Here is a 27,697-nt window from a genome sequence, read left to right as displayed (position 1 = left end):
GCCTGGCCCTTTAAGGCTGACCGAGCCGGGCCCCAAGTCCGGGACGCTCGTGGGGGGTGGGGGGCGGTCACGTGGGCTGCGGCCGGCGCGACTCGGCTCTAGGCGCTCGCGCCCGGGGCTCCCGGGACCGCGGACCCTGCCCCTCGCCGGCGCCAGCCAGGTACTCTGCTGGCAGGGACGGCCTCGCCAGGTACGCCCTCCTAGGGCCCCCTCTACCTCCCACGCCCTCCGGCGCGCAGCCCCTTCCCCTCCTGCCAGGTGTCCCGCAGGACTCGCTACGCCCCGTCGCGCCACCACCGCCCCCTGCCTCGCGTCCGTACTTCGGACAGTTCCCGCCCGGCTCCCGGCGCAGTCCGCTGCCCGCAGCCCCGCCAGGCTCAGGGGCTCCAGGCTGGGGTGTATTGGAGGAGTCTAGGCCGAACTCATTCTTCTCTTACCCCCTAGGTGACCCCGGACGCGCCAGGCTGGGGTCGCCTCTGAGCGCCCCGCGGGGGCCATGGATGGTGAGACAGCAGAGGAGCCTGTGCCCCCTCAAGGAGCACCCTGCGGACCTGGCTCAGCTGGCGCTCCTGCCCTCGGGGGGCGGCGGGAGCCCAAGAAGTATGCAGTGACCGATGACTACCAGTTGTCCAAGCAAGTGCTGGGCCTGGGTGTGAACGGCAAGGTGCTGGAGTGCTTCCACAGGCGCACTGGGCAGAAATGTGCCCTGAAGGTCAGTGGCCCCTCACTGCTCCGTGGGTACCTGGAGGGCCCAACAGCAGAGGCCTGGGGGTGCACCAAGATATGCCCAGGACCCTACTAAGCTTCTTAGGATCAGTATCTCCTTTCCTTCTCACACTCCCCTGTTAGGTCAGGCTCCTGGTTCTCCTTGCTTTACAGATGGGGGAAACAAAGCTTAGTCCAGTTAAACTCAGGGTGTCCCAGAGAGCAAGGGGTGGAGTCAGTATGGGTAGAGTCTGTTGGTCCCGGAAACAGGGAAGGAGTGGTTCCTGACTCTGGGTTTGTGGCTGGGCCTCTGTGTTCTGACCAAAGGTGGGGGGGAGGGGCTTACTTGGAAGGAAGGTTGTTCCTTCCATATGAAGCTCTTTTTTTTTTTTTTTTCATGAGAAACTCTTTTGACTGGAATGGATCTGAGTTTCCCTCTATCTGAGGCTGAGTCCCCACCAAGCCTTGGGGTGAGGCTGCTTTCTCTTGTGGCCCCTGATGGCATGGGCTAGAGTAGGGGGTGGGAGCCTCCCAGGACTGGCTGGTGGGCAAGGAGGGTGCCCATCACACTTGTGAACAGGAGGCTGCTGATGGGCTCCAGCTGAGTCACTGGCCCTACGTCGAAAAGGGCAGGTCTTCCTCCAAGCCTGACTCACCCTGGTTCCTGGGCGGAGGGCAGGCCAGCTCTATCCATGTCACACCACAGGCTCCCTGGAGGCCTGGTAAAGAACTCACTGATACAGGTGGAATCCAGGGAGTTCTGGGGGTGGCTGATCTAGCCACATATTTCTGGCTTAAGTCATTTAGTTCCGGGCCCAGGACCCTGCCCCATACCCAGAATGCCTTGAATCTGTTGCCACTGGGAGCTTCACTCAAGAGCAGTTTGTGCCATTGGCCACCTGGACAGGTAGATCATAGCAAGGAAAGTGGCTCCTGGAGGTTAGAATACTGCAAATGATCTTCTCATTTTACAGACATTATAGTTATGAGCCTGAGTGCAGAGTTCTGAATATGTGGCTCTAATCTCTGGCCTGCATTTACCAGCTCTGTGACCTTGGACTAGGTCCTGGACTCTGGAAACAAGGTTTCTGCCTCTGCTTAGGGGGAAAGATAAAGAGTTGATGTGAGCTTGGAATGAGATGATGCCTGTAGAGTAATTGGTACTAGGCCTGATGCAGGCCTGGAGGACTTATTTAAGGCACAGTGTTTGCAAGTATCTGAGCAGGGACCTGGGTCCAACTCCCTGTGTTTTTCCTGGAGGCACTAGGGCTGATAGGATGGGTCTGGAGGAGGCTCAGGGCTGGGCTGGTGAGGCTGAGCCTTGGGCACAGCTTCCTCATCTACTAACCCAGCAGTGGAATGGGGTGGGGGGTGGGGCCTTATCTCTGATTCCTTTAGGGGAAAAGTGGCTCTTCTCAGAGGAGAGTCTCTATCCCTTCCCTCAGTACTGTCTTAGCTCTCTCATCTGTGCTGGGGTCAGGGGTGGTCTGGGTAGACAAGGGGCCAATGGAAGCCAGAGAACTCTTCTTAATACCAAGGCTTTGGCCCTGTGAGCCAGGGCTGGGCTCTGACCCGCCCCTGCGGTGTTTCAGATGCTGTGAGCAAGGCAGAGATGTAGTAGGAAGACAGAGATCTTGGGCCAGGTAGCACCAGGTTTAAGCAGGGCTGGGTCCAATCTCTTCTCCATAGGTGCTGTGTCTGACAAGTGACTTTGGGGAACTTCTGACTGCAACACTTTCCAAGATACCTCCTCTTGAATCTAGGGCCTCAATGCTTTCTCTGATCTAGATTGGGAAGTAGGACAGGCCTAGAACAAATTCCCCTCTGAGACCCCTTTAGGTTTTATGGGTGAATATGGCTAGAGCTACTGCCTTGGGCCTTCAGGACCTGGCCCTAGGAGAACATGGATTAAATGTGCCTCCCACTCCAACACCTTCCTTTGCTTGCCCCCAGCCCTCCTCTAGTGACCAAGTCTGGAATTTTCTACCATCTGGGAGGTCTTTACCATCTTCCAAGATGGTGCTAGCACAACTCTGAAATATTGTACTTGTACTGTGAGTGATGACTCTAGCCTCGAGGAGGAGAGTGGCATTTTTCTGCTTAGCCTCTGCCCTCTGCCATCTCTGTCCTTCTTGGTGGTACAGGCTGAGTGCCCTGGCCTCACTCCATGCCTGTCCTCTTTGCCCTGTTGCTCAAGATGGCAGATAATGCTTAGCTTGAAGCCTGGAATGTAACAGGCATTCATAAAACAGGAAGAGTTGTGGTCAGTGTCCTTGTAGCTGGGGGCCCTGGAGAGACAGACTCCTCCCCGGGGCGCTGGGCCTCTTCCCCTTTCCCTCAGTCCCTGACCACTGGAGTCAGTGGTCAGAAATCATGTAGCTTGATTGGGATGAGAGATTGTATCAGAGGCCAGCATCTCCTTCCCTACTAACTTCCTGCCCAGCCCACTTACGGTCCTCTGCCTCATGGCAGGCAGAAGTGACCATGGCACTTAGATAAATAAAAGCAATATGAGGTTTTAAGAAGACTGAAGGGCTCTGCACGTGGGAGGAGAAGTAGAGTCTTCTTTCCTGCCCCTGCTTTCTGGGCTCTGGGGCTAGGAGCCCTCCTCTCTGACCATGGGAGTATGTTGGAGACCCCTTGGGCCCCCAGTGCTCTTCTCTCCTCTTCTTTATCAAACCGAGTAGAGTGCTGGGGTGCTGGATCCACATGCTGGGGAGTTCCCGCATTGCTCCATGGGTGGGGCTGACCTGTTGAAGCTGGTGCTGTAGAGCTGGATTTGAGGCTGGGTGGGGCTGCCAGGCAGGCCAGGTACTTTCTCATTTGGCAGCTACCACCCCCTCACCTGCCATCCCCCGACTGGTCAGATCAGCCTTGGCAGGGCCATTTGTTACTGAGTCAACAAATCAGGAAGCATGTGGAGGGGCTGGCAGCCCTGTCCAATGGAGTCCCCAGTAGGGGTTTCACTGTACCCAGCCTCCTCCCCAGGCTGCCCCTCTCCTGGAAGGAAAGAAGCTGAGGAGCTCGTGTGCTACCATGCTGGTGGAACCTGCTGAGCTGTCATTTAATTTAATTTTCTGTTTAAAAAAAGATTCTAGGAGGGTCATCAAACCCTAAAAAATGCAAATAGTGGAGTTTTTGGCAGAGATTGTTTTGAGCTGCTTCACATCTGCCCAGGTGGCCTTGCTCACAGGTTTAGAAACTGTGCTCAAAGCCTAAACCTCTGCTGGGGATCCCCTCTGCTGGGACTGCCAGGATCTTCCCATCCTATCCAGGAGCTAATGCCATCTCTCTAGGCCTCAGGCCTTGGTACTATGGATTCTAATATTCTCATAGATGGCTAACAGTTTTCCAGACTGTTGTGCCTGGCAGGCCCTGTCCCCAGTGCATGATATATATTCTCTTACCTAATTCCTGTCATTCCCATTCTGAGGATAATGTCACTGATATTCAGCAAGGTGGATGACTTGCCTAAATGCACAGCTGAAGAGTGGCAGGCTGTGATGTGAGCCTAGCAGTTTGAAACCAGAGTCTCAGCATTTAAATCACCCATGCCTCATGCTAGTTTATGGGGACGTAGGAGGCCGCTGGCACCATCTTCTGTGGTTCCACCAGGAGACCAAGTGCTGCTGCTCATATTTGTCTATATCTGCCCAGCTCTTCTCACTGTGCAGGACTCTCTGCTTGTGAGTGGACAGATGGTCCCACAGGCCAGCACACAAGGACAAGATGGCTGTGGAACTGTCTCAGAAAGGTTGTGTGGTTCATCCCAAGGCTTGTGAGTCTCAGACAAGCCCAGCCCAGCAGACTCCAGACTGCTACAGGCAGGAAGTGAGGTCAGTCAGTGGGCGAGAGGAAACTGTGTCTGGGCTGGGCCAGCTAGGGGAGACTTCCTAGAAGAGACTGCCAGCTTTATTCTAAGCCTCTGGTCTGAGAAGGATGTGAATGACAGAGGGGGGCACAGGATATATGTGACAACATGTCTGTTTTGACTGCTCAGCACCTGCTGTAGAGTACCACTTCCCCACTCACAGTCGTGTGTGTCCTGGCAGGATGTGGCTGATCTTAATGGGGCAAGTGTCCAGGCCCCGACAGATGCTGGGAGCTGTGGAAGGACTCTGAGGGCTGAGTCTTCTTCTGTGGAAGAAGAGTTCTTTACATAGGGCCTTGAAAAAAGGTCAGCGACTCTCCCTTTCATTCTCCCACAACTCAGATTCATACCTTAACCACCAGGGGCCTCTTTCTGTCTCTGGTATCTTCCCTCACTCAGTGGGCAAAAATTCTCCTTCCTTCCCCCAGAATTTTCTTTCATGACATCAGCAAAACCCTCATGGAGCACTGTTGCTCAGGGTGCTCTAGGGGCTTCTAGGTCACCTGGGCTGTCATTTAGTTCAGGCCGTTTGGGAAGGAAGGGCCTGGTCTCTGTGGCAACAGAGGTCTGTTTAGGTCTCTGCTGGGGTTTGCACTTGGGGGAGCTATTTCCCTACTTGGATCCCTCATCTCTTCCTCTGAGGGCCTCCTTGGGATATCATCACAGGATACCTCTGTGAGTGGGCAGTAGATGGAGCATCTACTTGTGTAGTCCCCTCACCTCTTTTGGTCCAGCCTGGTGACAGGCTGCCAGGTGTCCAAAGATGCTGGTCACCAGGCAAGAGTTGAAGACAGCGGTGATCCCTAGGTGCGGTAAGAATATGCACCCAGCCGTCCTTTGTGTGTGGGTCTGCTGCTCTTAGGGCAATAAGAACATGGCTCCTGTATTTTTCTAGGAGAATTTCGATTCTGCTAGCCTTGCTTCTGTCTATTCAAGAACTTATGTGTTCCCATATGAGAGGCTCCCTGGGGTTGAGAGAGGGAAGGGCTTTGGACTTGAAACCCTTCCTGACACTTTCTCCCTGAATGACCTTGGACAAAACGCAGTTTGAGAATCTTTTGCAAAACCATCATCTCTGTGGTGCAGTTGAACCCTGGGTTTGAACATGTGGCCAGAAGGGGGATTGAGTCTTGGTGGCCATAACTGTCCCTGCATTCCTGCTATGAGACAGCACAGGCTAGCAGACACTCTCCGAGGGCTGCCGAGTACATCTTTCAGTAGCCTGTTACTGGCCTTCGTGAGGGTTCCCTTGGGCCCATTGTGCACCTGGGGAAGCCAGCCCCGTGTGGGGTGAGAAGGAATAGTGTGAAAGGAACTTTGGGTCCTGGATTCCTCCCTGCCCTCCCACCCTTTTGGAACTAGGGGGACTAGGCCCTGTGGAATTGTGGATAAAATCCTGCTCCTGGGAACTGTGGGGGTTTTGCTTAGAGCAGGAGTAAGAGAGGAGGCTGCCGTTTGAGGAGACAAGGAGCCTCAGGAGGCCTTTTTAGCACTGGACAGGTGAGAGACACAGAGAATATTGATTTGGTTTTTGTTTTTGTTTTTGTTTTTTTTTTGTTTTGTTTTGTTTTTTTGCAGATTTGGTATTTGGGTTGCCTTTTTCTTTAGACTAGGGCTTTGTCCTTGCTGCTTTCTCTTTATGGCACTTTCTGTTCTTCTTTTCCTCCTTGTCCCTTTCATTTCTTCTTTCCCCTGCTGTCACTTAGTCCCTTCCGTCTCTGGCCTTGCTACTCTCTGTCTCAAGAGTTTCAGACTTAATGGGCCTCTTCTCTGCAGCCCGCAGGCCAAGGACAGGTAGAGGAAAGATGGGGGCTGGTCAGGTGTTGAAGAGTCATCCTAGTCACCCTGAAAGTCTCCCCCCGACAGTGACAGCGTAGGGTAGGGGTAGGACAGGAAGGAGGAGCATCTGGCTGTAACCATGCCACTCACAATGTCCTCTCCTGCTGCTGGCCTTGGCAGTCAGAGCAGTGAAGTCAGGAACATTTGGGCCAAGCCTGTAACCTGAGGAGTCCCCTGTGGAGTGTGGGAAGTCAGCTTCGGCCGTGGCCTGTGACCTCTACTGGGTCTCCTTTTATGGCTCAGTGGTCTGAGACTTTTGCTCAGGACAACAGTGTGAGACCAGGAACACTGTGACTCCCAAGGATTCTCTGGCTGAGGCTGAGTAGAGAAGGGGCTCGGGTCAGGGCCAGAGCCTCAGAGCCAGTGGGAGGAACTTGTGGACAGACTGGGAGGGCTGGAACATGAAGTGCAACCTACATCTGCTCTAGGGGCCCAAGCTGCATGTGAGCTGCCTTGCACCAGCTGGGATGAGTACCCCAGAGCATCTGACTCTCTGGCCTGCACCCTGCACCTGACCCCCTTGGCTCAGTGACACTTGAGGCTATTTTCAGGGGTGTGATGGGCCAGGGCCTGAACTTGCCACACCCACCATTCCATTCCTAAGGGTTCAGCCTCCAACAAGGGACTCACAACTTGTTCTGTAGTTGTTCCCCAACCTAAACAAGCCCCCTTCTCAGGTTGTGGTGGAGGAACAGGCAGGTACTCTCTATGCTCTCTGGCAGGCAGTGCACATGGGGTAGAAGTTGGGGGTGGGGGGATGGGGATAAGAGCACCCACTTATCCCTTGAGTGCTTCCTACATGCTAAACACGAACACAGAAGAATCTAAGAATGGGTTGTGTCACCTCCATGTCATGGATACAGAGACTGAGATTCAGGAAGGCAAAGCAACTCATTCAGAGTCAGAGCAGGGACATGCCCTGGCTGGGCTGGAAGCTATCCCTGGGGGTCAGGAGCCAGACCTCTCTCCCAGGCCACAGTCCATCCATCTATAAACTGAGGGGCTGGATTCTCTGCTTGACAAGAGCCCCCCTTCTAGCTCTGAAGACCTTTTCGGTGGGCAGTGATTGTGGGCATTGCCAGGGAAGTAGGCAGGTAAGTAGTGGTGCAAGTAGATGGGCAGTGTAGAGACTGGCTAGAGGTGCCTCCAAGATGCTTGTCCCGAGCTAGCTAGTAAATGATGTTACTGGAGAACCGTCAGCTGTGTGGCTCCACTAGCAGGGTCTGTGTCCTGCTACAGACAGGAACTCAGAGTTCTGACTTAGGTTTGAAGATATTTTCCATTCTATTCCATTGCCCAGCTAAAACCTTTAGTCAGGCTGAGCCTGTACTGGGTGCATCTTTACCGTAGGAAGGCCTGAGATGGGAAAGAGTCACTGTTGCCTGTTCCCAGGGTGGAAGTGTCCTTCAGTGCTGCCAGGCCACTATCCTGGTCTCTCAGAGGACTTCCCCCTCCTCGTGGCTATGGCTCCAGGGCATGCTCAAAGACCAGGACATCTTCCCAGGAGTTGGAACTATCAGAGCCCTCTAGCAGGAACACAAGCAAGGGAGAGAGAAGGCCAGGGCCAAAGGAAGTTGGAAGCCACTGTCCCTGCCTCTGCTGGGAGGAACCTGAGTAAAGCAATAGCTGCCTGTGTTCACCCAAGCCTGTGTGGGGAGCTATAGGGACATGGATGAAGCCAAGGGAAATAGAGCTGCCAGCAGATGTGATGTTGGCTGTTGGCTTCAGAAAGAGCAGATCTAGGGGGATGGAGTTAGAAGGTCCCCTAGGATCTCTACACTATGCCTCTAGGAGTAGTCTAGTCTGTACTCCCCCCCCCCCCATTTATTCCTCTCTTATCTTTGTGACATCTCCTCCAGGGGGACAGAGACCAGCTGTCACTCATCTCAGAGCTAGAGGGCATTGGGTCTCCTGTCTCTAGGGCTGGCCAGGGGCATGGCCTGCTGGGTGCCTCAGCAGGAGTCCCCTGGGCATGGCTTCACTTGCCCTGGTCATCTCCTGCTTAGGGAACATGACCACCGCCCTCTGTAGCCCCATTGGCTGTGTAGGCATCACTGTGGCACAACTGGCTGTTTGGGGGCTCAGACAGTGGCTGAGATGGGGGGGGTCTCTTCACAAGGAGGGACCATTAAAGGGACATTGCTTCTGAGATTAGAATAAAACACTTGCACTTGCTGAAATTTTCCAGTCTTAGGATGAAAATGTCCTATTTTTACACTGTCATAGGAGAAATAAAAACCAAGATAATGTTTCACCAATGATGTAGCTGATTTTTTCCAAAAAGGTGGCTTTTTTTCCTCTAAGAAGTTAAAAGGAGGATAATAGAACCCGGACCTCTGAGTATGCAGTCAGGGGCCTCAAAAGGCACCCGAGTAGCCTTTCCTCAAACCCTCTGTCAGAATTCTGTGGGTGGACTGCTGGGCTCCAATGCCTGCCTGGGGCAAAGGGACTTCTGGTTCTGCCACTTACTCTCATGTAATATCCGAGAGAGGGAAAGGGAGAGGGAGAGGGAGAGAGAGAGAGAGAGAGAGAGAGAAAGAGAAAGAGAAGGTTGTAGCTCTCTCTGGGCCTCTTTCTCCTCCTATGAAGTAGATGCTGGTAGTCCCAGACCTGCCTATCCTCCTGTCCCCATTGCCATGTGTGAGGAGACTGCACACCCATTTCCACAGCTGGAGCTGAGAGACATTAAGTGATCAGCCCAGAGTCACCACATACTTTGTAGAAGGGGACGTTTCTCAAAAGGCTGCATGGAGGAGTTGAGGGGTATCAAAGTGGCTGCCATCTGAGAGTGAAGATGTGCCCCTTCCCTAGTTGGCCAAAGCTGAGAGCTGGCTTAGGTTATCAGGGCTCTACCTTGCTCTTCCCACCCCCATCCCAGGGTCCCTCCCCTGGGATCAGCCATCTTATCTTCTCACCACCCCGGAGGGTCTGTCCCTTTCTCTCTGGGCCTTTCACAGCAAAGCAGGCTCCAGAGACTCTTGATTTTTGGTCCATTTTTGCAAAGCCAGGTCCAATCCTGTCCCTCTCAGGGTTTGAGACCATTTCTTGTGACATGCTGGATTGCAGGGAGTCTGTCTCCCCTTGGTCCCAGAGGCTGCATCTGGATTTCCCCAAGTTCTAAAGGTAAAGGGTGTGGGGTACCTCAGGGCAGACCCAGGGGAATCCTGAAGCCCATTGGGCAAATCTCAAAGCCCATTTCCACTCAGTATCCCTTGGCACTGTGCTAATCTGAGCTCTCTATGTGTTCTTGTTCCATCCTCCTGGCCACCTGGGATCATGCATACTGTCACTGCTCCTATTTTCCAGATTGGACTACTGAGGTTCAGAGAGGTTGAATGGCCTGTCCAAAGCTATAGGCATGTGGAAGATGGAAGTGACCCCTGCATCTGGCATCCAGATCTGTCTGACCTGGAGGCCTGTGCCCACAGCGTGTCCTTCATAGTACATAGTCCCCCGGCTGAAGTCACTGGGACCCCTGAGCCTGCCCCCAACTAGCACTTATGTTCCTGCTGTCCCTCTCCCTCCCTGCCTTGGAGCCCAGCTCAGCTTCCTCTTTCTGGAAGCATTCTTCCCCTCTCCCACCCATTTCTAGCTCTCCCCAGACCTGGTACTTTTGCCTTTGTTTCCAGGTCATCTGTGGCTGGTGGGAAACAGATAAACAGGCTATCAAAATTTAGCAAATTGAAGGAGCCTTTGTTCCTGAGACTCGACAATTTCCAAATGTGTGTTGGATCTCCTGTTGACAGAGCTTCCGGGGAAGACAGCCGGTTTGGAGCCTCAACCATCCTCTCCTCTCTCAGGACCTGGTAGGAGGCAGTCAGGGAGGCTCCCAGCCTAGCAGCTTCCCTACCCTCACTCCTGTGCTCTACTCCCTGCCATCAGGTGCTCTGGACTTGGCCTGGAAGGGGGTTGTTTGGGGGCTCTTCTTCTTCCTGGGCTCCCTTGGGTGGGCTACCCTGTCTTGCCTGCTCTGCTAGGGTCTGGCTCTAGAAAGAAAAGAAAAGGGAGAAAAGGAGCCAGGACCAGTTCCCTAGGGGTTACATCCTCATCAAGCACTCTAATTGGCAGTAACTCATCCATAGACCCCCAAATCCTTAAGGACAGAGTGCCTGTGGCCATATTCTCAGCTCCAGCTCCAGCTCCAGGCCTAGCCCTCAGGCAGGGCCAGTAAATGTTGGCAGAAGTAGGGGTGGGATCTATAAAATGGGCAGGGCTCCCTAGGCATCAGGATGAATCTTGGTTCCCAGAAGACTCCCGGATGCAGAGGTGGCCACATGTAAGCCACAAAACTTCCCTGAGCCTCAGTCTCCTGGGTCACTGTTATAACAACCACCAAGTGCAGACCCTAGTCTAGACCCCAAGATATGGGGCCAAGCCCTGCATATGAAAGGAGCAAAGTGGCTATCTGCATTGGCCCCACTGCCTAGAAGCCAACAGATGGGTTCAAGTCCTGACTCTCACTGCCCAGCTGTGTGACTTTGGGCAAGTCACTTAACCCACAGTTTCCCCACAGTTCAAGGATAATACTAGTTCTTCTCAGGGTATGGTGAACACTGAATGAGGTGATGTCTGTGATCAAATGCTGTGGGCAACACACCACTGGCAGAGCACCAGGGAGAGACAGCTGTCATGAGGGGGTTGCTAAAACTGATCCGACTCTATCAGCCCCTGAGCATCTAGCCTGGGCCTGGGCATTTGGGGTCAGTGGTGTCATGCGAGCTGACCTCCCTGGAACTTAGCCTGTGAGGAGGAGTGGGAAATGAACCAGGCAAGCCGGAGGACAGGATACGGTCAGAACTTAATGAAGTGAGGTCTGATCTGGCATGAGGCCAACTAATCCATAGCTGCAAAATTGGTTCCATTAGCTCCTTTAATGAGCTACAAAAGCTGGGGAAATGAGTGTGTGTCAGAGTAGCGGCACATGTCTGAGGCTCTAATTTGAAACTGTGGCTAGAAAGTTAGATTTGACACTGCAGGCAACTCTCCAAATAGCACTAGTGCCCTTGGATGGGATGGGGGTTGGGGGAGGAGGGACCATGGGTCTGGCTTTATAAGAGGATACTGAGGACTTAAGAAAGAAATTCCCGCTTCTGAATTCTGAATTTGAGGTCAGTCTATCCCATCCTATCCCTGAGGCTGTGGCCTCTGCTCTGAGTGGACAGAGCAGCCTACGACGATCACGGGCTGGCCAGGGACCACAGTGAGGTGTGTTGTGGTGCTAGCAGCACAAGGTAGGAGTGGTCTCAACAACTGACCATAAAATGAATTTAGCTATTCCAGTGGTGTGTCTCTCATAACATTAGAGATCTGTCTAATGGGGAAAATAATCCCAAATAATCAGAACCAGGCACCAGAAGGGACCTTAGACGTGGCTGAGTTGAACACTCTTATGAAGGAGGGAGTATGTTAGGTTCAAAGTGCTTTTTCTTATCCATGACCTCTATTCTCTGTAGAGAATAGAGGTTTCTCACAATGAACAAAACAGGAGTTGAAAACCCGTATTTTCCTGTAACATTCCATTAAATTCTATAGCCTGAGTGTTTGGTATTGAACGTGTGCAGCCCAATGTAATCAATAGCCCAGACATGCAGCTCTTCAATGTTCTAGAAAGTCTGCCCTTCCTTGCCTGAGGCTGGGATGAGATCCCCAAGTGGGAGACGAGGTATTGTGGGGGGACATACTAGTCCTTCTTATGTGTCTCCCTCTTCTCCATACTCTAGCACAGAACAAAGCTGGAATTCCCAGAAAGTAGAGGGTCTGGTGATGTTATCTCAGGCCCCTGGTGGGTATGCCAGGTTCCAATGCCACATGCTGGCCCTGGTCTTTAGGAGGGGATTTATATCAGATAGTTTCATACAAGTCTTTCTGTACCAAAATTATTATCGAAGGCATCCTCAGAGTGTTATACTTCTCCCTCATGTAAGATCTGATGCTGAATCCCTTTAAGAATCTGGTCTTGGAAAAAGTTCAGTGAATGTCTATGCTTCTCTTTATGAGGTGATGAAAGCCAGCAGAGCCTATCTGGTTTCCTTCTTTGCCAAGACTCTCAGGAAGCTCAGAATTAAAATGTGTCTGTCCTCAATTATAGTTATGAGCTTACATGGGTTTTTGGTACATTTTATTTTTCTCTGCGTTCTAAAGAGAATCTGACTTTTTTTTTTTTATTTGATTTCTGTCATGCTTTAGGATTATAGAATGCCTGAAATCCTGTTGTCCAGGAATAGAGCAGTGGAAATAATGGGACTTAAAAGTGGCCCACTGGGCAGTGAGAACAACTGGATACCTGGCCTCCAGGAGATTCCCTTTGCTGTAAGGATGATGTTTCTCAGTCTGTGGGGTGTCATGAAATCCAGAGTTAGTATTTCTTAATTTGTTAGAGCCTCACTGATGGGAGAGATTGCAAGCCAGATCTCTTCCCCCGGAAGGAGTAGGTGTTCTCACAGAGGCCACAGAGAAGCTTGGCCCAGGCTGTAGGTTAATTGGTCGGGAGTGTGGAGGTTGGGTTGGTTGGGGAGGATGCCTGTCCAGGCCAGTGGCCTTGTGTGTGAGATAGATGGAGATACTATGAACACTTTTTACTTGAGAAACCCCCGGCCATGGGGTTAGCCAGATATGGACTACTGGGTATGTGAGTGAGCACATGGGCCTGAGTAGGTGGCCTTTTGGGGGCTAAGAGGTGGCTAGAGTAGGGTATTGGGGGCTTGTCCCAAAGTTATGTCTTTACAGACATCCCAGTTCTGTTTGATGCTCTAGGAAAGCAGACAGAGTGCTTTTACAGCTCTGGGCAATGTGAGGTGATGCAGAAGATGGGAGAGGAGGTCTGAGTGGAGGGATCTGGGCTTGGTCACCTGCTTGGGCAAGGCTGTCACATGATGAGTAGTGGCAGCAAGATCTCTAGTCTTTCTTGGGCACCTCTCTGTGCCCAGTACCCTGGTAGGCACTTCCGAGAGATAGAAAATATTGGATGAATAAATCGACAGATGGGTGGGTTCCACTCTCTGGGGGTTCAGAGTCACTATTGCAGGGGCTGGAGACATGCACGCCCATGGCCCCATACTCGCACACATCCACCACCCCCATGCTCCCTAGACCTATACAGCCCCAGGGGCATACCCCTATATGTGCCTGCATCCATGTTCCTGTGCAACCCTCCCGGCGCCCCCCCACACCCCTGCGGAACCCACACCTGTGCACACATTCATTTCAGAGCAAGTTTCCCGTTGCCTGTAAGTGTTAGTTTTGGTCGATGCCTCTACAACTTGGTGCCACCCCCTTCTCTCATTTCCCCTCAGGGAGGGGTTGTCTGGACACTCAAAAGTCCCTTCTCTTCCCTGTTCAGCCTTGCTACACTCCAGCGTGGTGGCCCCAGGGCAGTGACTTCATTCTCCTGAACCTCTCTTTCCTCAGTCTGTAAATTGGAGTTGCTGGTCCTGCCCAGCTGGCCTCACAGGGCGGCACCAGTGTTCCCATGAGATAAGGGGAGAGAGTGTTTTGTAAACTGCAAATTGTTTTCCAGTCAAATGTTGCTCTGGCTTTCCCAGCTCCTGAACTAGGGAGTCCTCCCTGTGAAGGCTGTCCTGGGGTGGGGGAGGAGGCAGTGTGGAGGGAGGGAGGAGCCCTGCTAGGCCAAGTCTCCCATTTCACCTGGTGCTGCTGGGGCTGGGGCGGGCGGCGGGGTGGGGTGGGTGGGTGGCACAGGCCCCTCTGCCTCAAAGTCTGCTGAGGCTGAGGTCTACTGTCCGGTGGGGTTTGCAGGGGTCTTGGCCATGTGGCGGTAGGCTCTGGGAGCTCAGAGAGTTTGGCAAAGGAGAGTGAGGGAGAAGGGAGAGGTGGAAACTGCTTCATCACAGCCTGAGGCTAAAGCAGAGTCGTTTGTTCAAGGAAATGTCCTCTCAGATTTGAGACTCATTAACTCCAGTGGGGGCCACAGCTCCAGTACAGCCAGGAGCCCCTCCCCGCGGAGCAAGCCAGGGTTCTGTCTCCTGGGTGTGTGGGTGCCTGCTGGGCACTGGCTGGAGCTCTCAGGAGCCATCACAGGCCCTCAGCTTTGGTGGACCCCTTTGGGGCCCAGGGACAGGGGGTGGGAGGGAGGCAAGGGCAGAGGCTGCTGAACTGGATTGTCAGAGGGCTATGCTATCTTCTTTCCTTCCTAGCTGTGATCCAGGACCAGGTGGCCCTCATTGGGTTCAGGCATTTGGATGTGGGTCTGTGGAGCCTCAGGGGCTGTGCCATGGGGAGGTGATGTGGGAGTGGGGCCATAGTAGTTACTTTGGGAGGAGACCCTGACCAGAGGTTTCCCTTCCCCCAATCTAGCCCAAGCACTGTAGCTCAACCTTAGGGAAAGAGAGGCCCAGAGAGGCAAAGGAACCACCAAAGGTCACTCTGAAAGTAAGAGAAGGACCTGAGCCTCCTCTCCTAGACCGGTGCTCATTTCCATGCCTGGGAATATTGGGGCTCTCACTTGGGGACATCTTATATGAAGGGTTATGTGGACTCATGTACCTGCGTGAATGAAGCCAATGGATTACCATTTATAGCAATGGCCTTGTGGGCTGAAGTGGTCAGGATGGGCTCCTTAGAAGAGAAGGTAAAGTCTAAAGGGAGGGTGGGTGAGGCACAGTGGGGAGCAAGTTTGGCCAGGTTGTCATGTCTCTCATTTGTTGACCCTTCCTGGGTCCTTCTCAATTTAATTTTATTCTGTCCTCATGATGAGTTGTGAGTCTTTCTTCCTCTTACCCCACCTTACAGATCTGTTCAATAAGCCTACAAATATAAACTGAGCCAGTGCTCTGTGCCAGGTTCTGAGTCCCAGTACTAGGACCCAGAGGTGACCCAGCAGGCTGACCATGCCCTTGAGGGCCCATGATCTGATAAGGGAGGCAGCCTGGTGCTCACCAGGCTGGGGGATCAGCTGTGGGATCTGGGACCAGTTACTTCCCCTCTCTGTGCCTCTATTTCTCAGCTAAGGAATGGGGAAAATGAAGCCCCTTGCTCCTAATATTTAGAAAGGGCTCAGAACAGAGCCAGGCACATCGAAAGTGCAGTATCTATACATGTGTGTTTGTTTAAAGAGTTATCAAAGGAACAAGCTAATTGTAGGTTGTGAGTCAGTGCAGCACAGGAGGGTGGTAGGAAGGGCAATGACATGGGAGCTTGCTGGGAAGCTGGAAGCGTTTCTGTCTTGGGGGTGTGGGTCACATAGGGGTGCATAGCTTTTAAAACTCATCAAGATGGTCTCTTGAGACCTGTGCACTTTACTATATGTGAAGTATACCTCAGTGAACAAAACACATATATAAATAAAGAAAAGGTGAAGGGAGAGTGAGGGATCCTTGATGTCCTTCTTTGTCAGGGTGGTCAGGGAGGGCTTCTGAGAAGAGGTGATATTGGAGGGAAAGGAAAGAAGAAAGGGAAGAGGAGAAGGTTCTGGCTATGGGGAAGACAGATGAGGAAACTGAGGAGGTTTGGGGCCACACTCAAGGCCAACCGGAAAGATTGAGAGTGATAGCCCAGGAGGTTTCTTGGCAACTGGGCCTAGGTGGGTCAGGTGCAGGGCTCTGGCCTCTCTCACCCCTACAGAGAGGCTAGTGGGGACATTTATTGTGTTTTCTGGGTATGGTCCTCTCCCCACCCCTGTGGCTGTTCTCAGAGCCTTGGCACTCAGAAAAGGACTATTTTCATCCGTGTGGGAAATGGGTTTCTAAATATGGACTGAGTAGGGTGGGAGGCATTCAGAGGTTCCAACTCAGGGCAGCTCCACCTGCTCGCCTACCTCAGGGAGGCACAGGGTATAGGCTCAGGCCATGAAGCCCTCGGGCCCCTCCTTGGCCATCTGCTCCCCTCCTCCTCTCCCTTCCACAGGCCTTCCTTCTAACACCATGTCCACCCTCCCACCCTTTGTTTGTTCAGGAGCCCAGTGTTTTCTGTGGCCCTGGCCAGGAGCCTACAGGCCAACCCGACTGGAATTCCCCTAAAGCTATTCTCAGCCTGGTGGGAGATAGAGAGGCAAAAACCATAGGAGGAGATGCCAGGAGGTCTTTCCAGAGGAGGAGACATCTGAACTGAGCCCAGAAGTTTCCTGAAAAAGAGGGATTTGACCCAATGGAGAAGGAGAAGGGCAAGAGTGCACATAGCATAGGCAGAGTGAGGACTGCTCCAGTCAACAAGTACATAATTCTGACCAGAACAGAAAGGGTTGGGGGTCAGGGGTAGCAGGCAATGAGAGGGAGGCAAGCCTGAGTGCCAGGGAAGGAGGTGGGGATAAAGAGTGGGGGCAAGGATAGGTGGGGCTGAGGACCCCACTGGGAGGTTTCTGGCTGTGTACTTGGGATTTTACGAGAGAAGAGAGAGGATTTGGGTGTAGGGTAAGATGCCAGAAGCAGGGCAGAGTGAGGAGGGGATCCAGGAGCCAGCCTGGAGATGTCTACAGGACACTGTCAAGTCTGGCCAGACTGGGGAGGAGATGGCAGGGGGCAGAGAGAAGTGTAGGGAGGCCACGCAGAAAAGGGTGCAGAGGAGACAGAGTAGGGAGGGAGGATGGTGCATCTTGGGTCCTGTGGCTAAAGACTGGGATACCCTTGGCTAGAACCACCTCTACACAGTGGGGGTGAGCTGGTGTGGTGAGTGGGGGTGACTGAGCCCCTGTTCCCAGCAATGTGAGCAAAAAGCTGGTGCTCAGTAGCCATGTGGGCATGGAGCTGAGAGATGTTCTGGGAGGCAAAGGCAGCAGGAGCAAGGACTGGTTTCCAAGCTGGGAGTCTGTCCACAGCAGCTTCTATGTGCCCCCATCCTGGACTGCTTAATGGAGCAGTCCCAAAACTGGTGGAGGGCCTTTTACCCCCAGGCTAGGGCCAAGGTGAGCAGCTCCAGGGATGGAGGAACAGCCATAGGGCAATAGATGAGAGAACCTACAGGCTTCCTCTATACCTCAGTCGACCTTTGCTTAGAGAGCTTGGTCCTGGAGTCTGCCCCATGCAGTGCCTTGGCAGAGGGGAAACAGTCCTGTAGAGGAGGACACCAAGGCCAGGGATGGCCCAGGGTCCTGTGGGTACTGAGAAAGATGAAGCTGATCTGAGGCCTAGGCTTGAGGTCTGACCGTGGTCCCCAACCTGATCAACTAGGAAACAAATTAGGCAGGGTCTCGGGTGAGCAGTGCTGTGGGAGGATGGTTTGCTCTGCTCTCCACATTCTGGACCACCTCACCTTGCATGCTGTTTTCTCCCCTACACCTCCACCCAGCAGGACTGCTCAGGGCCTTGCTCATTTCCAGTGATTGGCCTTCTGATTGGCAGCCATAGCCTAGGGACAGCCTGGGGCTGAGTTAACCTAAGCCGGGATCCTGACTCCCGCCCACCGGCTGCATTCCATGCTGTGATGCATCCTATGGGGATGATTCTGTTATTACTCCATTTCACAGAGTTGTGGGCTGTGGCTTAGAGCTGTGAATGTTTGCCTGAGGTCACACTGAGTCATGAGAGGAATTCAGCCCCAAACCCAGGCCTCAGCCCATTGGGCTGTCCCCTCCTTCAGCTAGGGTCCCTCTTGCACCCAGACTCTACCTCTGGCTCTACAACTCTTGAGCCACCCCATTGTAAAAATGGAGTTCAAGGGATATGTCTGGGGTCTTCCATCTGATGTGTGATTTGTCCAAAAAGCCCACTCAACTGCCACTTCACTTGCAGCCCCCAAGAAGGAAAGCAGGCTTTCTCTGGCCTCTGAACCTTTCCAAGCCATCAAGTACCTCCCAGGGCCTTCTTGTGGTCATTGGACCACAAATCACAGAAACCTGGATTTGAATCCTCATTCTTCCCTTCATAAGGTGGGTGACCTTGGGCAGGTCACAGGCCTCTCTTGAGCTCACATATTCTTGTCTGCAAAGTGAGGGTGGTGGCACCCTCTGGGTGGCTGCTGGGGAAGTGGGCTGTGTGCCTGACACTTTCTGTGCCTACCTGCTCTCAGCTCCTGTACGACAGCCCCAAGGCCCGGCAGGAGGTGGACCACCACTGGCAGGCCTCGGGTGGCCCTCACATTGTGCGCATCCTGGACGTGTATGAGAACATGCATCACAGCAAGCGCTGTCTCCTCATCGTCATGGAATGGTATGCTGGCCCATCCAGCTTTGGTGCCTCTTTGGTACTCCTGTGGTCCCCAGGCTCCCACCATTCTTCTAGGGGACCTTCTTGCTCTTAAGATAGCAGCTCTGGGAGGCACCCCAACCCCTGAGCAGTAATGGAGGGGCAGTTGCAGGCCTTGCCCATGGAGCCGTATGGCTGCCACAAGGCTGTTCCCACCAGAGTGGGCAGGGAACTACAGGGGCTCCTATATGGCTCCCTGGGTGTGATTTCACTCTGTGAGGAAGAGCTGAAAGAGTTGTCAGAAAAGGTAGGCAGGCCCTGAGTGTGGGTGGGGTGGGGGGTTGGGGAGAGATTTGGGAGGAACAGGACACACACAATCACCTCCACCTTTTCCTTCTTACCTGGGTTTCTGTTCCCGTGTCCCACCAGATACTAGGAGCCAGTGGCCTCTTCTACCTTGTACTTCTTCCAGTAGCACTGTGGCTCAGCCCTAGCCTTCCTCAAACCCTGAGTCTCGTGTCTGGACCTTGAGCTCCTCCCCATCTACCTTTAAGCACCCCGTCATCCTACAGGTTAGCAGCTCTTGAGTCAGATTTGAGGTTCAGATCCTGGCTTTACCGCCCACTAGCTGTATGATTTTGGGTAGCTCTTAACCTCTCTGATTTTCTGTAACTGCTGTGTAAAATATGGAAGAAGATCTTAAGGTAGTATTTGCCTATACCTGACTCCACATTCTAAGTGCTCTGTGTATACTGCTTATTCAGTTTGCACAACTTTGTGATATTGGTGCTATAAATCTCATTTTACAAAAGAGAAAGCTGAGGCACAGAGAGGTAAAGGGACCAGGCCAGGGTCACATAGCACTGTAGGTGTTCAGGAAATAGTGGTTATGATGATGACAACTGACATTTCCTCCCTTATTTGAGGAAAACTCAGACTTGGATGAGGATTGGCCTGCCCTAGGAATGCAAGGGCCCCCTGATGATCTGAGGATCTGAGCCTACCCTAGTTCTAGGAGACCAGGTCAACCCACCCAAGCTGATGGCCTGCTATACACCAGATTCTGCAGGGCACAGGGAGGCTGCCCGTAACTGTTCCCCAGGGTTAGGGTGGGCAAAGCCTAATCTCTGGGCCCACGATTCAGGGCAGGGGCAGGCTGACACCTGATTCAGGGGGCCCTACTTTTAGTCACTTTCTCTTCCAGCATGGAAGGTGGTGAGCTATTCAGCCGGATTCAGGAGCGTGGTGACCTGGCTTTCACCGAAAGAGGTATGTGTGTGTATCAGGGCCAGAGGGGCCACACAGAGTTGCTGTGTGATGCTGGGCATGGCCCTGCTCCTCTCTATGCCTGTCTCCCCAGTTGAACAAGAGAGGGTGGGGCAGGATGTCCATACCCCAAGAGTTCTATAAGTTTGTAACATCTTGTCAGAGATGGATTGTCCATGGCCTTGGTATGGAGGCTTCAAAACCTCTTGGTGCCAACCAGCACCTTATCTGGGAAGAGGTAGCCCAGGCCTAAGGAAAGAAGTCCAGATGGGCTGCGGCATCCCCAGAGGAAATTAGGATGACTGTGTTGGGGTATAGGATGGGTGTCCTGGGTAGCAGGACTGCTATCACCATCTTGTGCTGCTGCAGGAGGAATGATAGGGTGGAAGCCCCAGGCTCCTGGACCTTTGGCTGGCATCACTGGCCCTTCCTCTCTCTGTGTCTGCAGAAGCTGCAGAGATCATGCGGGATATCGGCACCGCCATCCAGTTCCTGCACAGCCAGAACATTGCCCACCGAGATGTCAAGGTGAAACACTAGGTTGGGGAACCAGAGAAGGGAATACACAACCCCCAATGGCTCCCAGCACCCACTAGATGGAGGCAGGTTTCCTTGATCTTCATTCTCTGTCCCTCAGCCCAGACCGCTCTTCACAGCCACTTCTCCTGTGGTTCCAGCATACTCATTCTGCTCTAGCCAGATCAGTCTCCTTGTTTCTTTCAAACACTGTGTAATCCCAATAGGCTTTAAAAAAAATATTTTATTTATCTATTCATGACAGATACACAGAGAGAGGCAGACACACAGGCAGAGGGTGAAGCAGGCTCCCCACGGGGAGCCTGATACAGGACTCAGTCCCAGGACCCCAGGATCACATCCTGAGCCAAAGGCAGACACTCAACCACTGAGGTACCTAGGCACCACCCCCAGTAGGCTTTAGAAGAACTGGATACCTACCTCAAGCCAGTAGACCCTGACAAGCATCTTGTTTAATCCTTACCTAACCCTATGATGTAGGTGCCATTACCCATTTTACAGAAAAGGAAAACAAGTCTCAGAGATTGTGTCTTGCCTAAGCCTGAACAGATGCTGCACTGGTATTCATTAACTCATTCTTTCAGCAAGGATTTTGTTTTTATTTTGTTTTTTTTAAGATTTATTTATTTATTTGAGGAGGGGAGGGTTGGGGGGCAGAGGAAGATAATCCTTCAAGCGGACTCCCCATTGAATGTAGAGCCATCCCAGGAGCCTGAGATCATGACCTGAGCTGAAACCAAGAGTTGGGTGCAGAACTGATGGAGCCACCCAGGTGCCCTCATCAAGGATTTTTTGTGAACATTCAGTGTGCCAGATCTGAGGAGGCAGAGGCTGCCTGCCACTGTTGGGGCTTCTGTGAAGTAACAGCCTTAGTTTCGATAGATTAGGCCCTATAATGCCAGCATTTAAAAAAAAATGTTTTTTTAATGCCAGCATTTTTAGAAAAGACTTATTTCATTTATTTTAGAGAGAGAGAGAGAGCAAGAGAGAGCGATCATGTGTGCGAGTGGAGGGAGGTATGGAGGGAGGAGCAGAGGGAGAAGGTGGTAATAACCAGACTCCCCGCTGAGCGCGGCTCCTTTCCAGGAGACTGAGATCATGACCTGAGTTGAAATCAAAAGTTCTAGGCTCAACTGACTGAGCCACCTGGGTGCCTCTAATGCCAGCATTTTAAGGGAAAGAAGCTGTTTGCTAGGAGGCAAGGAGGAATGAGCAGAGGGGGTCCCATTCCTGGGTCTGCTTGCTCTTTCAGTGGACGGGCTCTCTACATGTCCTATCCAGGGAGGACTGGGTCCTAGAGGTCAGCAGGAACAAATGGGTGAAATACAAACCATGTGAGGCAGCCCCATGTACGTACACATATATGTGCCCACCACCAGAGCAGAAGCTGCAAGTCCTGAGTCGTCTGCCCCAGGTCTAGAGTATCATCTTGAGGTCTGTTTCCTCCTGAGACTGGGCTGAGAGGAGCTGAGGGCCCAGCTGCGGCATCAGGTTCTTCCTCTGGCTGAGTATTGCCAGCCCATTTATCCTTTGATTCTGGATACACATGGACCCATGACAGGCTCACCTTCTGAACTTTATTTTGGCTCTGGCTTCCTTTTTTTCCCCTCGAAGGAGAGAAAAACCTTCTGTAGAGGTGACTCCTTTGTGTAGACTAAACATACTTTCCTGTTTTTATCCCAGTCCAAGGTCAGATCATCTCAAATAGAACCAGAGAAAAGGCTTTCACTGGCCCCAGACTGGAACTCCATCCAGCACCCTGTCTTTCTAGCCTAGCTCTGCTCGACAGTCGCCCCTTTCCTACATGGCCCTAGGTCCTACCCATTCATTAAAATCTAGCTTCAGGGCTGCCTCCTCCGTGCATACCTCCCCACTGCTGTCTTCCTCCAGGCCTCTGCCTCTGTGCAGCTCCTGGGGTCTAAGTAGTGGGGGCCTTCTCCCTGAGCAACCTCAGGCGGGTTTCCCTGTTGCCTTGTTCTGGGTTGGGTACAAGACATGTGCTTGGCGACATAAGCAGCCTATCCTGCCCCAGAATGGTCATTTTGGTATTTCATGGCAGCATCACCAACTCAGGCTCAAATTTCCTACCCCTGGCCTCTCTGTGGCACTTGGCTCTTCACAGCTTTGGCTGAACACTTGCCTCTGTTTCCCTTCTGCAAAAGGAGGATCACCTCCTAGCTACCTTGGTCTTCTCCATATTTGACCCGCATTGTTGGCGACCAAGGCCCAGGTATTTTTAGTGAGATGGAGCTGGCTCCTTCTGAATTGATTGGGGTGATGGAAGTCTGCCTGAAGATCATCTTGACACTCTACCCCCACCTGGTGCCTGACTACAGACCAATGCTTTCTCTTCCTGGCCCAGCCTGAAAACTTGCTCTACACGTCCAAGGAGAAGGATGCAGTACTCAAGCTCACCGACTTTGGCTTTGCCAAGGAGACCACCCAAAATGCCCTGCAGACACCCTGTTACACTCCCTATTATGTGGGTGAGTCCTGGGCCCTGCTTGCTGTGGGGCCTGTGAGTGGCAGAAGCCACAGGGTTAAAGCCCAGTAAGGAGGAAGGATTCTGTCTTCGTGGAGGCGGTGACGTGGGGGGCCGGAGGCTGCAAAAATATTCTCCCAAACTTCAGCTTCTGCTTTTGAAAATAGATCCAGGAAAATTCTGGCTGTGGCCTGTGAGCTGAATGACATCACAGCAGCTCTAAATATATACGTGATAAAAGGCTGCCATCAGCTTGGGACGGAGCCCAACTGTGGTTGTTTTTCTCCAGTTTTTATCTTTCTGGGATTCATATTCAGAAAGTAGGCAGGCCTTTCCTCTCATATTAGAAGGATACAGCCAGCCACTTGTCTTGAGGGAGAGGGTCCCTTAGGCCAGGGCAGGAATCAGACTTGGAGGTGGCACATGCTCATGCTGCCTTGGAGAAACTTCCTGCTCCCTTGCGAGTGGGGAGCCCAGATCTGGAAAAGCCCCTGCTGAAAAGGCCCCTGACCTGAGAGGTGTGATGCCTCGCTTTACCAAGGGCTCTTTCCCCTCAGGGGAGGCCTTCTCAGCGAGCTACTTAAGGAGTAGGGAGCCCCTGAGATGGCTGAGATGGCATCCTGTTTACCAGGATGTGTTTTGCAGTATCTTAGCTTAGAAATCTTCTGGCCTACCCATCTTATCACACAGGTGGGAAGAACCAGGCCCCATGGGATGGTGGCCAAGCTGCAGGTGGAAACCGGAGCTCTCCTCCAGCCCCCGCCTTGCCGCGGCCTAGGCCATGCATCCACGGAGACCAGGGACCCAGGGCAGCTGGGGGGCTGAGGCTCTCTCACCTGTGGTGGGGCCGTACCAAATCCTAGACTGGCCTTCTCTCCCTTTCTTTTTTTTTTTTTTTTCCTTCTCTCCCTTTCTTCCTCACCAAGGCTGATATCGCCCCCAAAGAAGCTAGGAGGCTATCATTCTTTACAGCCCAGCCGAAAAGTGGGTTTATTTTTTCTGGGAGCTGTTTTACCTCCCCTAACTTCACACACATGCTGCCTTCCCAGAAGGTGCCAGACACCAGTCTGCTTTGCCCCACCCCCAACCCAGGCACCTGCTCCCCACCTTGCTCAGGCTTCAGGCTCCTATCTGGGCTCCAAGACCCTTGGGGCTGAGAGCCCTCCTGTGCCCTCTGCCCTGGTAGCTCCTGAGGTCTTGGGTCCAGAGAAGTACGACAAATCGTGTGACATGTGGTCCCTGGGCGTCATCATGTACATCCTGTGAGTACCACCCCCCTCAACCTCCTATACTGCCTACTTCCTTGTGTACTCAGTACTACTTCTGCCCCCATCCCCACCCCAACCCTTGGTGAGGGCTTTGACTGGGCCATTCATCATGCAGGCTGCTCTTCCCTTCTGGTCAGGGGACATCCCTCCTTCAGGTTGCTGGAAGGTCTCTCCATGCCAAGGGCAGATGACATTCCTGGGATGAGCCCAGAGTCCAGAGGGCTAGTATTCTTGCCAAGGTGGCTGCCTTGGTGGCTGTCTTCCCAGTCAGGGATTTGGGGGGAATGAGTCCACCCTGATGCTGCCCTCACACCTGTGCCGAATGACCTCCACTCTCTCCCAGCCTGTGTGGCTTCCCGCCCTTCTACTCCAACACGGGCCAGGCTATCTCCCCAGGGATGAAGAGGAGGATCCGCCTAGGCCAGTATGGCTTCCCCAATCCTGAGTGGTCGGAGGTTTCTGAAGATGGTGAGTGAATCTTCTGCCCCAGTTCGCTCCACCAGACCCCATTAGCCTTCATCCTGCGAGATACCACTTCAGTGTCAAAGCAACCTGTTTTCAAATCCTGGGTATGTGACATCCCACTTCCCATTTCCCAGCTGTGTGACCCTAGGCAAGTCACCCAAACTTTCTGAACTTCAGTTTCTATATCTGCTAAATGGGCTCAAAACTTGCCTCCTCAAAACTTCCTTGAACTCCTATCCCTTATTAATATTTTCCCTTTGGGGACCACAGACAAATTTGCCCTGTATCCATTCTCTATGGCTGCTTAATAAGTTGCCCCCAACACTTGGTGACTTAAAACAAGAAACAGTTATTAGCTCAGTTTTGGTGGGTTAGGAGTTTGGCAGCACATGTAGAAATAGGGCAACTGGCTCTGAGGAACTCTGCGACCTCCCCACCCCCCTCTATTCCCTAGCCAAGCAGCTGATCCGTCTCCTGCTGAAGACTGACCCCACAGAGAGGCTGACCATCACACAGTTCATGAACCATCCCTGGATCAACGTGAGCACCTCCTTGTCCTGTGGTGGGGGGGTGGTGGTGAGCTGGAGTGAGGCAGTGGGCAGGAGGGTAACAGTTCTGGAGGGCCCTGGTGCAAGCCACAGATGGGTGGTGGGACCCCACCAAGAGCTTGATTTTGCCACTGCTCTGTTTAGGCTCCTTTACCTCCCTGAGCCTTGCTTCCCATATCTGAGGCCAGAAGAAAGGGGGTGGGGGCTGGGAGCCAGTGCTGTCCCATGCACCTGTTCTAATCCATGGGCTTGGGGCTCCTTCCAGCAATCAATGGTGGTGCCCCAGACGCCTCTTCACACGGCCCGAGTGCTGCAGGAAGATAGAGACCATTGGGATGAGGTCAAGGTGAGTGAACACTGTCTTAGTCTCCCACGGTCTTGGGAAAAGGAACTCCAGAGTGGTGGCTCCTGAGAGCCTGAGTCATCAGCCTCTCCCCTGTTCCAGTGCACAGGGTGTCACTAACTGCACCAGTGGTCCAGCGGGGCATTCAGAGCACTGGGTGGCATGACCCCATTCAGGATGGCACTCATGGCACACTGGGACTTGAGGCCAGGGGCTCAGTGAAGGAAGGGGCTTTGGCCATAACCCCCCTTACAATCTACATTTGGGAGGGAGGTCAGCTTGGCTTTAGACTCAGCAGGTTTGAGCCTGGTGTGAGCATATGGGACAGCAGCTCAGAGCCCCAGGACACCCCAGGCACAGTCTTTAGGCTTCAGTCCCTTGGGTCCCCCACAGGATGGTATCCCCTGCAGGCCTGTGATTCTTAGCAAGTGGCATAGGTCCAGGTCCCTGTCCTACTCACCCTTGGTGTGGTCGCAGGGGGTCACTATACTTTCTCTGCCTTAGTAGATAAGTCACAAAGGAAATGGAGTGTGGATTATGTGACACAGGGGATGACCCACTGTTGGGTGTGCAGTGGGTGCTCGGGCAATATTGGCTATCACTGCCCTCATTGACATTAGTAAGGGGCTGGAGACAAGAGGGTGATGGCTCTTGAGGCCAGTACATCCTGACTTCTGCGGACAATTGTCATCAGGAGGAGATGACCAGTGCCCTGGCAACCATGCGTGTGGACTACGACCAGGTGCAGATCAAGGATCTGAAGACCTCTAACAACCGGCTGCTCAACAAGCGGAGAAAGAAGCAAGCAGGCAGTGGCTCCTCAGCCTCACAGGGCTGCAACAACCAGTAGCGCGTGGGGCCATGGACGAGCCAGGCCTCTCCACGTGGGGGACAGACGGGACTGTGCTGAGGCCCTGCCCCAGAGGGCCTGGGGTCATTTTTTTTTTTTTTTTAACAAAATGATCATTTTGTTGTGTTTTAATTTGTCACCTAGAACATCAGGATGAGGGACCGTGACTCCAAACCTCCTTAGAGGGGGCCCAGAGCCTGGGAGTAGGGAGCCACCTGCTGTAGCTGCAGTGCCTTTGGGCAGAGCAATCTGAGTGAGATGGAGCTCTGTTCTGTGCCGGGGCATGGCTTTAGACTTCTAGGGTACCAGCAGTTGTGGCAGGCTTCCCTCGTCCCTTGGAGACACCCCCCTATAGGGTGGTCAGATGAGCCTGGCCTTGGGAAAGGTGGCTGGCCATTGGTTGCCATGGTGACCAGGGACCGGCTTGCTGTGAATGCTGAGTGAGAGAGCCAGGGAGGGAGAAGGGGCAGTTGAGGGTCTGCCTCTGCCTGCTTGGAGAGGCTGGGCCCCTCATGCTGCTCGACCCTCTCAGGCTTCCTCCCTTCGGTCTCCAGAGGCCTCAGGGAGGCCGCAGGGTCGGAGGCCCAGGGTTGGTCTGCCTGCCTTACTGGGCAGTCCCGCCTGTCTTGCTGCAACTCCATCGCACATGGCCCCTGGAGCTCCCTCCTCGAGTCCCTGGGCCTACCGATCCTGTTACTACCTTTTACCCAAAGAGTGGCCTTTCATCTCAGGGGAGGGTGGGAGGTATTTTTAACCCTTTTCTACTTTGGAAAATGTCACTGTGACAAAAGCCAGTACAGTTCTCCTGCCCCCACCCACTCATTGGATCCCAGGCAGGAAAGCTTCTCTCTGTAACGGTTCATCCTTCACCTTGTTCTGGTTGATGGCAGGGGCTGTTTCCTGGTGTACTTTTGTGAGGGTGGGGGCTTCCCATTAATCAGGGGTCTCTTTCTACACTCTTGGTCAGACCCAAGGCAATGGAGAGAAGTGCTGAGTGATGCTTAGAAAGTCTGGACCCTCCAGAGAGGATCCTTTCCTTGCTGGCCCAGGCTTACCCAATGTCACACTGCCCAGGGTAGCCTCATGGCTCTCAGGGCCTGATATGGGCCTGACAAGTGCCTGCAACCCAGCCTGGTTCCTGACCTTTCACTCACTGGCTGGGAAAGCCTAGCCCACATCAGATAGAAAAACACTGCTGGGTTTTACATCTAGATAGTAATAAATACCATTTTGGCATTTCCTCCTGGTTCCTGGATTTCTCTGTCTACATGAGTGGACAAAAGTGGCCCAAGGGCAGCTGCTCACACCTACTAGTAATTTCCCTCCCTTTAGGCCTAGTAAACATGCCAGGCTGGCTTCAGGGCCATTGTGGCCTCGCCAGGTGTTGGAAAGGTCAGAGGAGCAGAGGAGTGGCAGCTGCCTTATGCCACCAGTTCTGGGGCACCCAGT

General features: G+C 53.1%; 1 protein-coding gene across 5 annotated transcripts; it reads left to right on the top strand.

Moving 5' to 3' along the window:
* The first annotated feature begins 5 nt into the window (after nt 1-5).
* On the top strand, nt 6-27,488 carry MAPKAPK3 (MAPK activated protein kinase 3). Of its 5 annotated transcripts, none has more exons than XM_025455987.3 (12): nt 33-190; nt 445-712; nt 12,602-12,724; nt 18,374-18,513; nt 19,694-19,758; nt 20,204-20,283; nt 22,655-22,778; nt 23,961-24,036; nt 24,386-24,510; nt 24,962-25,047; nt 25,321-25,401; nt 26,093-27,488. In XM_025455987.3, the coding sequence occupies exons 2-12, from the start codon at nt 497-499 to the stop codon at nt 26,246-26,248; spliced, it is 1,272 nt and encodes a 423-aa protein (XP_025311772.1). In that variant the 5' UTR covers nt 33-190; nt 445-496; the 3' UTR covers nt 26,249-27,488. The 5 variants fall into 5 exon arrangements, with proteins under 5 accessions (XP_025311773.1, XP_025311772.1, XP_048953587.1 ...); XM_049097630.1 differs by lacking the exon at nt 12,602-12,724 and adding an exon at nt 18,097-18,233 and having other exon boundaries at nt 40-190; XM_049097631.1 differs by lacking the exon at nt 33-190 and adding an exon at nt 10,045-10,221 and having other exon boundaries at nt 576-712.
* Nucleotides 27,489-27,697: the final 209 nt, after the last annotated feature.

This window comes from Canis lupus, chromosome 20 (assembly GCF_003254725.2).
Source record: "Canis lupus dingo isolate Sandy chromosome 20, ASM325472v2, whole genome shotgun sequence".
Lineage (NCBI taxonomy): Eukaryota > Metazoa > Chordata > Mammalia > Carnivora > Canidae > Canis > Canis lupus.
The sequence above is the reverse complement of the archived record's forward strand: the minus strand, read 5'-3'. Positions and strand labels throughout refer to the sequence as shown.

Excerpts from the sequence above, each read along its gene's own strand:
- MAPKAPK3 (XM_025455987.3), top strand. The coding sequence starts at position 497 with ATGGATGGTGAGACAGCAGAGGAGCCTGTGCCCCCTCAAGGAGCACCC. Across the intron at positions 20,284-22,654 it reads TTGCCCACCGAGATGTCAAG|CCTGAAAACTTGCTCTACAC; the intron begins GTGAAACACTAG and ends TTCCTGGCCCAG. Across the intron at positions 22,779-23,960 it reads TTACACTCCCTATTATGTGG|CTCCTGAGGTCTTGGGTCCA; the intron begins GTGAGTCCTGGG and ends CTGCCCTGGTAG.